The sequence below is a fragment of the Hyperoodon ampullatus genome (assembly GCF_949752795.1).
Source record: "Hyperoodon ampullatus genome assembly, chromosome: 4".
NCBI lineage: Eukaryota > Metazoa > Chordata > Mammalia > Artiodactyla > Ziphiidae > Hyperoodon > Hyperoodon ampullatus.
The window spans coordinates 14,234,156-14,246,950 of record NC_136917.1 but is presented as its reverse complement, the minus strand read 5'-3'; the positions used below and the strand labels follow the sequence as shown (position 1 = coordinate 14,246,950).

At 41.9% G+C, this 12,795-nt stretch overlaps 1 protein-coding gene across 1 annotated transcript in view; it reads right to left on the bottom strand.

Annotated features, from left to right (window-relative positions):
- DOCK2 (dedicator of cytokinesis 2) overlaps nucleotides 1–12,795 on the bottom strand; it is a gene marked incomplete at both ends in the record, with an annotated part of 408,698 nt that overhangs the window by 298,690 nt on the left and 97,213 nt on the right. Inside the window, 2 exons of the mRNA XM_079702106.1 lie at nucleotides 849–955; nucleotides 2,740–2,810. Coding sequence (XP_079558232.1) covers nucleotides 849–955; nucleotides 2,740–2,810 — 178 coding nt within the window. The remainder of the gene's footprint in view (nucleotides 1–848; nucleotides 956–2,739; nucleotides 2,811–12,795) is intronic.

Genomic DNA, 12,795 nt, shown 5'->3' with positions numbered 1-12,795 from the left:
GTTAACCAGACATTAGGGGAGAAAATCTTTACAGTGCAGTGGTTCCTGAATCTTTAATACATAAATATTCAAGCTTCACTCTGAATAAATCCCGGGTGGGTGATGACTGATCCTCTGCTTTCTAAGACTTCTTATTTCTTGCACAGTTTGCTTCTCACAGAGAGGAGTGATGTAGGAAATGGTGAATATTGACATCTAAGTCCTACCTGCTCATAGTTGGAGGACGTGTGGCCATCCAGCCCACTGATCTCAAAAACAGGGAACCCCAAGGCTCTTGACTGTGGGATGCTGGCTGGGGACTGGTGGTTACCAGAGATCAGTTTGGGTGAGCAGAAGCTCTGACCACAACCATTGCCCAAGTCCACTGTCATTTCCTGCTCTCCAGGAAATACCGTTACGTGAAGAAAGGCAACATCCAGAGCAGTTGTACAACATGCTACTTTGAGAGTAGTAATAAAAGACCAGGGGAGAATATATAGTAAATGTGTGTTTGCTTGCTTATATAGTGAGTGCCCCTGGAAGCAAACACAACAGGAGACTGAAGCCACTGGTGCCTCTGTGAAGGGATCAGACCTTTACCTACTCCTCACGTAGAGTAAAAACCTCACAGCAAAATGACTCCAAATTTAGCCTCTCAGTAAACTTTCTCAGGAAAAACAAACAGTTCAGCCTATGTTTTCCTTAAATTAGTTTAGATTCTGATATCTAAGTTGTTAGCTACTTTCTGCTTTTCCCCTTCATTCAGACCAAAGGAGTTGTTAGAGACGAAACATTTCCTAACTGCGCAGCATGTGATGAGCACGTGGGGTTTCTGGCACCCCCAACCGGCCAGGATGCTTTGCACTCACCTTGCTTTTTAAAGAGGTTGCTCTGGACTATCTCATTCATGGACTGGACTTTCTGCTTCTGGAGTTTCTCAGGAGGGATGCAGGTATAGAACTCATAGAGGAGTTGGCTAAGGGCAGGAAAAACCAGAGCACGCAGAGCTCGTTAAACCAATGTCTGCCACCTCCTGGCACTTACAGTCTGTCCATCCCCAGCCTGCCAGCTCTGCGGGGGCAGAAACAATGTACCTCTTGCTCCCTTCGCCCCCCATCTCCGTGCATGATAAGCCTTCAGTAAGTATGCATAGTTGGTCTTGGTGTTGAATACTGACAGCGTTCAAAGAGATGTGGAAATCTGAAAATAGTATCAAGAAACCCAACCACTTACTGTGTGTATCAGGCACATGTTTTGCACTTGACATCCACGGTGCCATTTAAGCCTCACAATTCTATGATGTAGATCCAATGCTTATCTCAATTTTACAAGTGGGAAATGTAAGGTTTATAAAGGTTAACTAACTTTCCCAAAGTTACACAGCTAGGGAGGGTCAAAGAAACAAGGGTTCAAAACCAGATTCTAATTTCATTGCCATGCCGTTTTATTCACTAATGTTTTATGCTTAGTAATGTTTTATGATAAATCTTAAGATCAAAAAAGGTCCTTAATTTTTAAAAAAACTCTGAAAAGTTGTGGGTTAGAACCAGTTTGGGATATGAAAAAGGAGATAGCTCTTTCCAAATAGAGTGAGAATAAAAATACCACTGAAACAAAATTACAGCTCCTGTCAGCTTTCCAAAATAAGCTCATTGTGTTTATTCATTCTTTCAAATCCTTATGAAGCATCTACTTAATATGTGACAGGCAATGTGCAGGGCAGTGGGATACAATAGGAACAGACTTGGTCCCAACTGGCATGGAACTTACATTCTAATGGAGGTCAAGGTACAACACAAAAGCAAGCAAATCAATACAAGGCCATAGATGCAATGAAGGAAATGAATAGGGAGTTGTGTCAGAGAGTAATGGTGCAGGGGTTGAGGGAGGAATATAATTTATTTACAATGTTCAGAGGTAGCTTCTCCAAGAAGGTAACACTTAGCTTGAGACCAGAAGAATGAGAAGAGGCCAGAAGAAATCGTCATATGAACAGTGGATAAACTGATGAGAGCTGAATAAAGTTTGGAATGCACTGAAAAGAACTGTGCCCATGTTTATTTCTTAGTTTTGATAGCTATGCTGTAGTTATCTAAAATGTGAACATTAAGGGGAGCTGAGTGAAAAGTATGCAGGAACTCTCTATACACTATCTCTGCAGCGCTTTTCCAAATCTAAAAGTATTGCAATATAAAAAGTTTTTAAAATCTTCTAGAGGTTATCTTGGAACTTAAGTGAATTTAGGAAAAAGAGGAAAAGGGCGTATCTGGCTCAGATGCCCCTATTCTAAGAGCATAAGCACAGTAAGATAATGTGTTCCTCCCATGAGAGGAATGGGATGAAGAAGGAGAGAGCAAAGGGGAGCCCATCTCATTATCCCATTAAGTGTCCATAGGTTATTCTCCATTTGTAACTACAGGGCTTACAGGGCAAAGACTGGAACCCCAAAATAACCTTCAAGCCCAGGTGAAATGGAGACATTTACACCAAACATCAGTTTTTTCACCTACATGTTCGTATTCTGCATCACTGATATTGTCAAAGAAGGATGTTTACTTTATAGTTGGTTTTCACCAAACCTGACACAACCCAATGAAACTGTAAAAATCCCACACCAATATCCCTGCAGGAAGCTCTGACCATGTATCCTCCCTGTCCCCGAGCTGAGTGCCCGTCTGGAATTCTCCACAAGAGCTCTCCTCTCCCTCTGAATCCCTGGCTTGACAACAGAGCCCAGGAAAGTACACACCATAAGCTCACCTGAGTAACTTTGCATCAAAGACGGTTTCCACATCATAGAGGACAGATGGGATGTATTTCAAAGCTGCCACCTAGGTAGAAAGTGAAATAAACATGAGCAGTGCCCACGGCCAACAACTCTGCCTGGTGGTGAGAATACTTTGCAACATAACACAGATCAAGGGAAAATGATCCTGAATCCTGGGCACTGCTACCGTGATTTAGACTCTGCATGTAGTTTGAAACACCAGGTATACTTCTTTCAAAAGTTTCTTCTGTCTTCAGGGGAGCAGAAATGTAGAGTAGAGTGATCAAAACCTTTGAGGTTATACACACTTACAGTCAAATCCTGGGTCTACCCCTTAGTGGCCAGGTGACTTTGGACAAAACACTTAACCTCTCTGATGTCTCAATTTCCTTATCTATAAGATAGAGGAAATAATGTCTGTTTTGCAGGATTGTAGAGATTCAAAATAATATAAATGTGGCATCCAGCAGAGAGCCAGACATATGTGTGTGCTCAGTAAAGGGTAACTTCTATCTTCATTGGAAGATGGTATGCTTGAATTCTTTTGTTGGTGGCAAGGATGACATGGACTGAGTTATTTCTATTTTTCCTCCCGGGCCAATTTGTGAACAATTGTCAGCATGTTTTGGTCCACTAGCTGGGTTAGGAAAACTGGGCACTGTGGTGGATTGTATCTGTCCTCTGTGCAAGATAACTGATACATCTAGAGGTGGGAAAAAGACCCAGGCCCTTGCAAAACAGCACCATTTGCTAAACAGCAGAGTAGACTGTAATTTCCACAGGAGGAGTTGTAAGTCACATAGTTGGAAAATAATGTTTAAAAATCTGGTAGATGTATCCATTTTATGTTTTCTTTTTATTTTTCTGTATATTCTAAGTGTTCTGTAGCCAACAAGTATCATCCTTTTACAAAGAGACCAAAATTAAAATAGAGAAAATTCTTTTTTTAGAGAAAATCTTATCCTAGCCATACACAGTTACACTTGTTAGTTAACATAAACAACAATTATGACTATCCTCTGCGGATGTTCAGTGGAGCAGACACCATGCTGTTAGATTATTTTGTTAAACCCTATTTCAGCCTACAAGGGATACACTCTTTTCACAGATCAGGAACCACTAGGTCATCAAGATTCAATAACTAACTAGGTCACAAAGTTAGCAAGTGGCAGAGCCAGGATTCAAAATCAGTTAGGCTACTTACAGAGCCACTCCTTGTAACCCTCAAATAGCACTGTGTTTCTCCATGCCCCCATGCTTTTTTTTCTTGTTAGTTATGATTTTTACAAGTCAGTATTATATGTTTGATATTAAAAACTTCATACAAGTATTAGGGTGAAAATTGTCCCTGAAGTCCCACATCTCCGCCTCAGCCCCAATCCCTGCTCCTCAGAAGGGATCACTGTCAATACTGTGGTGAGTCCCAACTGTTTCCTGTGCGTGAACAAGTATGTGTTTGTGTGTGTGTGCATGCATGTGCATGTGCACATGTATGTGTGTGATTATACAGTTCTGTAACTTGCTTTTTGCACTTAACCATGTTATCACCAGTATTTCTGCACATCACTTCATACAGTGCACTCTTCATTTCTAATCACTGCACAGCAATGCTCACACGGGTACACCAAATCCTCCTTACTGATGGACTCCATGTTATCTTTAGTTTTTCTTTATTATAAAATAAGTGGTAAGAAACTATTAAAATATACATCTGTGTATCTGTGAGAATCCCTGTGTGATGGATGGGCTGCTTGAAGAGAAATTAGTGTGTAAAATGTATGTACACATATGCAAATGTACATACAAACGTATACACATATACATTTTAGGAGATAATGTCATATTAACTTAGAAAGAAGCAGTAATCAATTTCCTTCTACTCCTTTCCCTATAACCTTGCTAATACTAGTATACAAATCTGTCTCATTGTGTCAACCTGATACATAATTTGCAACTGTAATCTGCGAATTTTTGGATCTAGTCCAGGTGGGCACCTTTCCTATACTTATTGAACAACTGTATTTACTATATATAGCTTGTTTATATTCTTTCCCCATTTTTCTTTTCGGTGATTTCTTTTCTTATTGGTGTGGAATTCTTTATATATCATTAATATTAAGCCCTTTGCACAGCTACATGTAAAAGAACGAAATTAGAACACTCCCTAACACCATACACAAAAATAAACTCAAAATGGATTAAAGACCTAAATGTAAGACCAGACACTATCAAACTCTTAGAGGAACACATAGGCAGAACACTCTATGACATAAATCACAGCAAGATCCTTTTTGACCCACCTCCTAGAGAAATGGAAATAAAAACAAAAATAAACAGATGGGACCTAATGAAACTTAAAAGCTTTTGCACAGCAAAGGAAAATATAAACAAGACAAAAAGACAACCCTCAGAATGGGAGAAAATATTTGTAAATGAGGCAACTGACAAAGGATTAATCTTCAAAATTTACAAGCAGCTCATGCAGCTCAATATCAAAAAAACAAGCAACCCAATCCAAAAATGGGCAGAAGACCTAAACAGACATTTCTCCAAAGAAGATATACAGATTTCCAACAAACACATGAAAGGATGCTCAACATCATTAATCATTAGAGAAATGCAAATCAAAACTACAATGAGATATCATCTTACACCGGTCAGGATGGCCATCATCAAAAAATCTAGAAACAATAAATGCTGGAGAGGGTGTGGAGAAAAGGGAACCCTCTTGCACTGTTGGTAGGAATGTAAATTGATACAGCCACTACGGAGAACAGTATGGAGGTTCCTTAAAAAACTAAAAATAGAACTACCATACAACCCAGCAATCCCACTACTGGGCATATACCCTGAGAAAACCATAATTCAAAAAGAGTCATGTACCACAGTATTCATTGCAGCTCTATTTACAACAGCCAGGACATGGAAGCAACCTAAGTGTCCATCGACAGATGAATGGATAAAGAAGATGTGGCACAGATATACAATGGAATATTACTCAGCCATAAAAAGAAACAAAATTGAGTTATCTGTAGTGAGGTGGATGGACCTAGAGTCTGTCCTACAGAGTGAAGTAAGTCAGAAAGAGAAAAACAAATATCGTATGTTAACACATACATATGGAATCTAAAAAAAAGGAAAAAAAATGGTTCTGAAGAACCTAGGGGCAGGACAGGAATAAAGATGCAGACATAGAGAATGGACTTGAGGACATGGGGAGGGAGAAGGGTAAGCTGGGATGAAGTGAGAGAGTGGCATGGACATATATACACTAACAAATGTAAAATAGATAGCTAGTGGGAAGCAGCCGCATAGCATAGGGAGATCAGCTAGGTGCTTTGTGTCCACCTAGAGGGGTGGGATAGGGAGGGTGGGAGGGAGACGCAAGAGGGAGGAGATATGGGGATATATGTATACACTGTGCTGATTCACTTTGTTATACAGCAGAAACTAACACACCATTGTAAAGGAATTATACTCCAATAAAGATGTTAAAAAAAAAATTAACCCTTTTGCATTAACACATTTTGCAAGAATTTTCTCTTGCTTGTCCTATAGTTTGACTGTTGCTTGTCGTTCAGCTTCGTTTATCGTATCTTTCATTGCACAGTAGGATTTTAATTTGTATGTTGTCAGATGTGTCAGACCTTTTCTTTACATTATTGGATTTTGTGTCCAGAGATTTATTCTTTATTTTTTCAAATCAAGGTGGCACGAGATAACAAGATTCCAAAGTGAATGCTTCTAAAACTAGGGTCTATTGGGACACCCTTTTCCCAGAGGATGATGTTAGGTATTCTGTGGCAGGAAGTGGGGGGTAAGGATTTGCAATCAAATAATTAGGGGAAAGTTTGATTTAAGCAAAGATAAACCAGTAAGGTGTTTTTGGAGGGGGTTTTTGGCAGAACTTTTCAGAATTTTAATATGCTAAGATGCATTATGACATTCTTCCAGGCAACTATAGTATACAGTACATTCCAGCCTAGTTGGTCAGGCCATCTGTAACAGGAAACATCAAGATGTGGCAAAAGCAGATGCCTGCAGGGCTGGGAAAGCAGCAGAAAGAGTGAAATGAGAAGAGCACAGGCCAGTGGGAAGTGAGGAGGTATGTGGAACCCACACTCTGTCTAAAGAATGAGCCATTCTTGTTCACTTGTTTTAACAAGTGATCAAACACACCTGCAGGCTGCACTTCTCCCGTGGGCCGCCAGCTCATAGCCCCTACATTCTAAAGAGACATCATACGCTGAGGCACATGCCCTGATAAAAGCCCATCTAAGCATTCTAGCAAACTGCTCCTTCCTTCACTCTTAGGCTGAGAAACATAGAGCTCTGGGCCCACAGGGACCTGGGGCAGGGGTCTGGGGGGAATCCCAGTGCTCCACCCAGCACTTGCATGCTCCGACGCCCATTTCTTCACCCCCTGAGCCTCAGCATCTTCATGTGGGGCAGAGAGGAATGATGCAAAATAAAGTATATCTTGTAGCTACTGTAATGCCCAGCATGCAGCAGGCCCCCAAAAGTGCGTGTGCTGGATCTCTCCTTATCTCATCTCTCTGACACCAGCCCTCATTTACCCAGCACCTGGACAAAGTGTAACATGGACTCATCATAATTAAGACCAAAGTGAGGGAACAAAAACAAATGAAATCCTCGGCGAGTTGGGGAAAGCCGGGACTTCAGTGTATGCAGCAAGTTGCTGGCTTCCAAGGGCTGCATGTCATTCCAGGGCTTCAGAGTGATGCTGCAGAACACTGATCACCAGGTGTCTACACGGACACTCACACTTAAATGCTTCAGCTCTTAGTAAGGAGGAGCTGGGCAAAGCTGGGACAAGGGCTGCCTCCGAAGGAGCCAATCTTCCCAGCCTCCCAGCCCCGGGCTGGCAGTAAAGTAAAACAAACTGAGGGGTTGTCATGCTGAGACTCAAAGGGTGTTATCACCTCGACAGGCGTATTAAACGTCCATTTGGTCCAGGGGGCCTCACAGAGAAATGGCAGGCCTGTGGTTTTCTTTTCCAAAGGGGACAGGAAGTTTGTCAAGTCTGTTGTCACAGCCAGCACTGGCCTCAGGGGGCCTGTCCACAGTCCTCACCTTCACACAGCCCTAACACACCTGAGTGGAGTGACAGCAGGTGGGTTCAAGCAGGAGCTACCACCAAGCACTCCCTGGAGGCAGAAGAGCTCAGCCATAAGACCCGCTGGAGACCTCCATTCATTGCAAGTTTCTAAGGTCTGGGACTAGAAACAGCTTGGCTTTCTAGACCTGTTGGCCTCCTGCAAACTGTGCTGCTCTACTGTTGTTATTATCTTTACTCTCATTAATATTACTAATGCACATAAACTTATATTCCTGTGTTATTACTTTCATCCCATAGTGTATACCCCTATATCATATATAATATTTAGTAAAAACAGATGTTTTTACATAGGTGTGTATGTGTATATATTAGGATTAAAATATATTAATCAAAATAGCAAACCATTATCGGAAACTTTATACATGCATGATCTCATTTTATTTTTACAACTGCTCTATGAATAGACACTGTCATCCCACTTTACCAGTGAGGAAAATGATAGCACAGAGAGGTAAAAATAACTTTCCAGAAGCGACATAGCTAATAAGCCACATACACAGCAAAGATATGTACCTGATTCTGTCCAACTGGCTTCAGACAAGTATGCTCTGCTACTGCCTACCCTGCTTTAGGAAAAGTTTCCATCTTGGTAAGTGTGGAGGTTTTAATACAGGAGACAAGGCTGAAGTGGGGGAGGAGGTAGATAAAGAAACATCTCCCCTTTAGGAGAATGGCTTTTGAAAGAAGGTGCAGTTCTTCTGATATGCCTTCACCACATATATGAGGGTTGCAAGAATGGTCACCAGGAAAACATTCTCCAGCTCAGTAATTAGTTTATAATGTGGCACCGAGTGAATTTCCTAGATGAATCATCAATTCCAAGCCCCTCTGCCAGAAGCCAGGTGCAGGCCACAAGAAGAGAGCCAGACCCAAACCAAGGAATAGTGATTTTACTGGCCCTAAGAGAAGTCACAGGAAAACACTTGAAATGATTGTTATCCAGATGGACTTCACCAGAGCTGATAATCCTGGGCTGCTAGCACACAACAAATGTTTTAAAATAGCAACAAAAATCAAAACCACACAGTTGCACTCCCTCAAGCTCAACAGGGATTTGTCTTCTACTTGTTTCCAGGGTTCCTTATCTCCTCCCGCCCTCTCTTTTTCATTCTAACCAAGACTGCACAGTATTGGTGCCAGCAGACACAGCCTTCTGGCCCAAAAGAACACATCCTGCAATGATGCAAGGTTATACGAGAACACTAGACATCTTCCTCATTCAAGAGCTCTGACAATATTCCCATCCCATCAATTTTCAACGCTTTTATTTTAGCCAAGCAATGGACAGTCAAGGTATATGGAAACTGGACAAACACTGTTACAGGGATTCACCACAGCTGACCAGAAGCAGCAACTTCCTTATAGATGCTAAGCTGTCCCTGAGGAAAATAAATCCACTCTCCCCAGACTTTCACCCTAGTCACTGGTCTTTCAGTGAAAGGGAAGGGAACAGGGACCAACAGGTTCTGGGATATGTATGTCTCTGTGCTTTCTGTAACCCAACAGTGTGCTGGTCCCTGAGTCTTGGCATGAGGCAGGAGAATTCAGTGTTTAAAATGGCTGGCGGAAGAGGCCAAGTTCAACTCTAGGTGGGTCCCTTTTATGTGAGTGTCCTTGGGGAAGTTAACTCTCTATGCTCCAGTTTCCTCATCAGGAGAATGAAGGGAATAAAGTCACCTACTTTATAGGGTTGATGTGATGATTAAATGAAAAATATGAGCTATCAGTGGGACTGCAGCACCTCACTGGAACAAAATTTCATCCTACCCTCCATAAATCCAACATTCCCAAGTACTGCCCTTAAGTATGGGGTAGGTGGTTAAGAAGGGGACAGTACAGAATCATTTAACAACTTGAGATGAAACTCCAGCTCTTGCTGTTAAATATGAGTCTCACCTCTCCTACCTCTGGGGGCAGCCTGTAGGCCACTTCTCAAGAATGAACCACCTTCTTCCCTTACTTCGGACATCTGGATGTTTTACAAAAATTAACAATGAAAAGAGAGGAAAGAAAGAGGCCTCCTTAATTAGCCTGACTTCATAACTACAGACCAGACATCTGCCCATCCGTACTGTTGTTTATGTTGCTTATTGCTTAGCCACCTAGCATTTTGCCTGAAGACTCGGCTCTTCAATGAAACCATACTTTGCCTGGTGGTGATTAGGAACTCAAACTCTGGGCTTACACAGCCTGGATTCAAGTCCCAGCCCTGCCACTTCTCAGCTGTGGTTAAGTTACTCAATCTCTCTAAGCCTCCACTTCCTCATCTGTAAAGCAGAGATAAGAAGAGTATTTGCCTAATAAGGTGGTTGTTATAAAAATCAAATAAGCTAACAGTATATGTAAAGGTTTTAGCTCAGCATGTGACACATAATAAGTGCTAAAACATAAAATAGTGCAAACTAGTATTCATTCTTTCATTCACTCAGACAAAAGATATTCAAGTACCCACTATGTGACAGCCACTGTCTCAGATACTGGAGACATAAAAGACAGAGCCCCCTGCACTCCTGGACACTCTAGTGGTTATATTAGCAATCATGTGTGGCGATCATAGTGGCCAAGGGAGCATATCATACAATTATGAGTTGCTTATTTATTTCCACTAATACCATCAACTTGGAGAATTATAAAGAATCATGACCTAAAGGAGAATGGGTCTAATGGGTCTGCACAACGTCACCAAATGGCTATTACTCACATTTGAGCTACATCCAATTCACAACTGTCTGGTGTTGACTGTCTCATTCTGCCATCCGCTTTATCAACAATATTCACAGGGCTGGCACACGTGGGGACTTCTGAGCATACGGCCCATTCTTGAAAACACGTGGAAACCCCTGGCCATACCCATTCTTTGTGGCTTAGAGAAGAATATTAACTTTGGAGTTAGAAGAGCTGGGTGGATTGAAATCCTAGCTCCACCGCTATGAATAGGTATAATTTAGGATGAATTATTTAACCTTATGAGCCTTCTGTGGACACTGAAGACAGCAATTCCTTGCAGACCTTTGGTAGGACTAAAAACACTGCAGGTGAAAGCTCAGCTTCATGCCTGACACATGGTAAGTACTCAATCAGTGGAACATGTTTTTAATGCTCCCTCTACCCTCTTTGGATAGCTAGTTTTAAATTCTCCATAGTTTTGTGTGAGCTACTGCCATGCCAGCTCTGAACAATAAGGAAAACCACAGAAAGCAATTCACAAAAGCCAGATGAGACTCAGATATTGAGAAATAACTTGCTTGGGCCCAAAAACTCACAATGGGCAAAGCTGAGATTGAACCAGATAGGCTTTACTCTGAACTGAGGCAGGTATGAATTAGGGTTTCCACCTAAGCCACTACCCAGCTGGAAGTAGAAAGTTTGGACTAGAATGTCAATCATTGGCATTCTTACTCCGTGCTCTCACCCAAAACTTATGGCAGACATTACTAATAGATCACAGCACTCTTTCCTACTGTACCCCATGCAGGCTCAGAATCAAGACTACAGTCATGTTGGACTATTTCACTGGTGAAACTTTCCCTTCCTTTTTTATTTTTCATAGAGTCAGTTCTTGTGAGTTTATCCTCCTTGAAATTTATATCTGTTTCTTGATCTAACAGAATAACTGGATGACCTAACACTGTTCGGCTTCATGTGACAGGGTTAGAAACACAAATATTCCCTTCCAGATTCCACTCTAGGAAAATGCCCACAAGACCCTCAAGACTTCTGTTTTACGATGAGGTAAAGGAGGCAGAGATATAAATGACTAAAAATTATTTAAATGGAACTATGTAACAGGCTTTACACACCATGCTTTACATGCATTACTTTATTTAATCCTCTCAATAATCCTCTAAATTAGACTTCCCATTTTATAAAAGGATAAACGAGGCCCAGGAAACTGAAGTGATTTGCCCAGTGTTACCTGCCCAAGGGTGCATGCCCCATTTCCCACCCAGATCTCTCTGGCTCGAAATCCAAAGCTCTTTCTCCTGTAGCAAATGTCAAAGTCTGCAGAAGATCTCTTGTGTGGGGTTTGCTAACATCAAATGGCCTTGACTCCTTTCCCCTCATCGGCCCACTCCTGGCACCCTAAACAGCATTCAGTTTTTTTTTTTTTTTTTTTTTTCCTCCTGCGGTAGGCGGGCCTCTCACTGTTGTGGCCTCTCCCCTTGCGGAGCACAGGCTCCGGAGCACAGGCTCAGCGGCCATGGCTCACGGGCCCAGCCGCTCCGCGGCATGTGGGATCCTCCCAGACCGGGGCACGAACCCGTGTCCCCTGCATCGGCAGGCGGACTCTCAACCACTGCGCCACCAGGGAAGCCCTCAGTTTTTTTCAAATGGTATTGCTCTCTGTATTTGAATATGACTTTACATTCTTCTTTGACAACTTTTCAACAACCACAGGAAGAGATGGAAAGCATCACTGATTTTCTGTAACTCCTAGAAGCTAAATTTGACCCTTAAAGTAAATTTAAAAAGAGACAAAGTCCCTTTCCATGACGTCAGGGTAGAAATCCATAAGGAGAAACCAGCATAACCTGGAAAACAAGACATTTCTAACACAGTTACCCAGACAATAAGAACCTGGGTTCTTACTGACTCATGCCAAAGCCATAATAATCCTATCGGCTCTCTGCATTTGCATAGCATTTTACAACTGGCTCTTTTGCAGACAATGTTCATCTGATTCAAACAGTGAAGTTTTATAGATGAGGAAACAGAGACACTGAGAAGTTAAATCCAGGGTAAAATCATATTGCTGATCAAGAAGAGCATTCTGTTGACCCAGGTCTCCTCAGGACCAGAAATTCTCCTGGCTCATCTTTTTGCTTCCTTGCTTCTTTCTTTTTTTCCTCCTTTCTTTCCCTACCTTCTTGTTCCCTCTGCCCTTTATTCCTTCCCCCCAAATACCTGT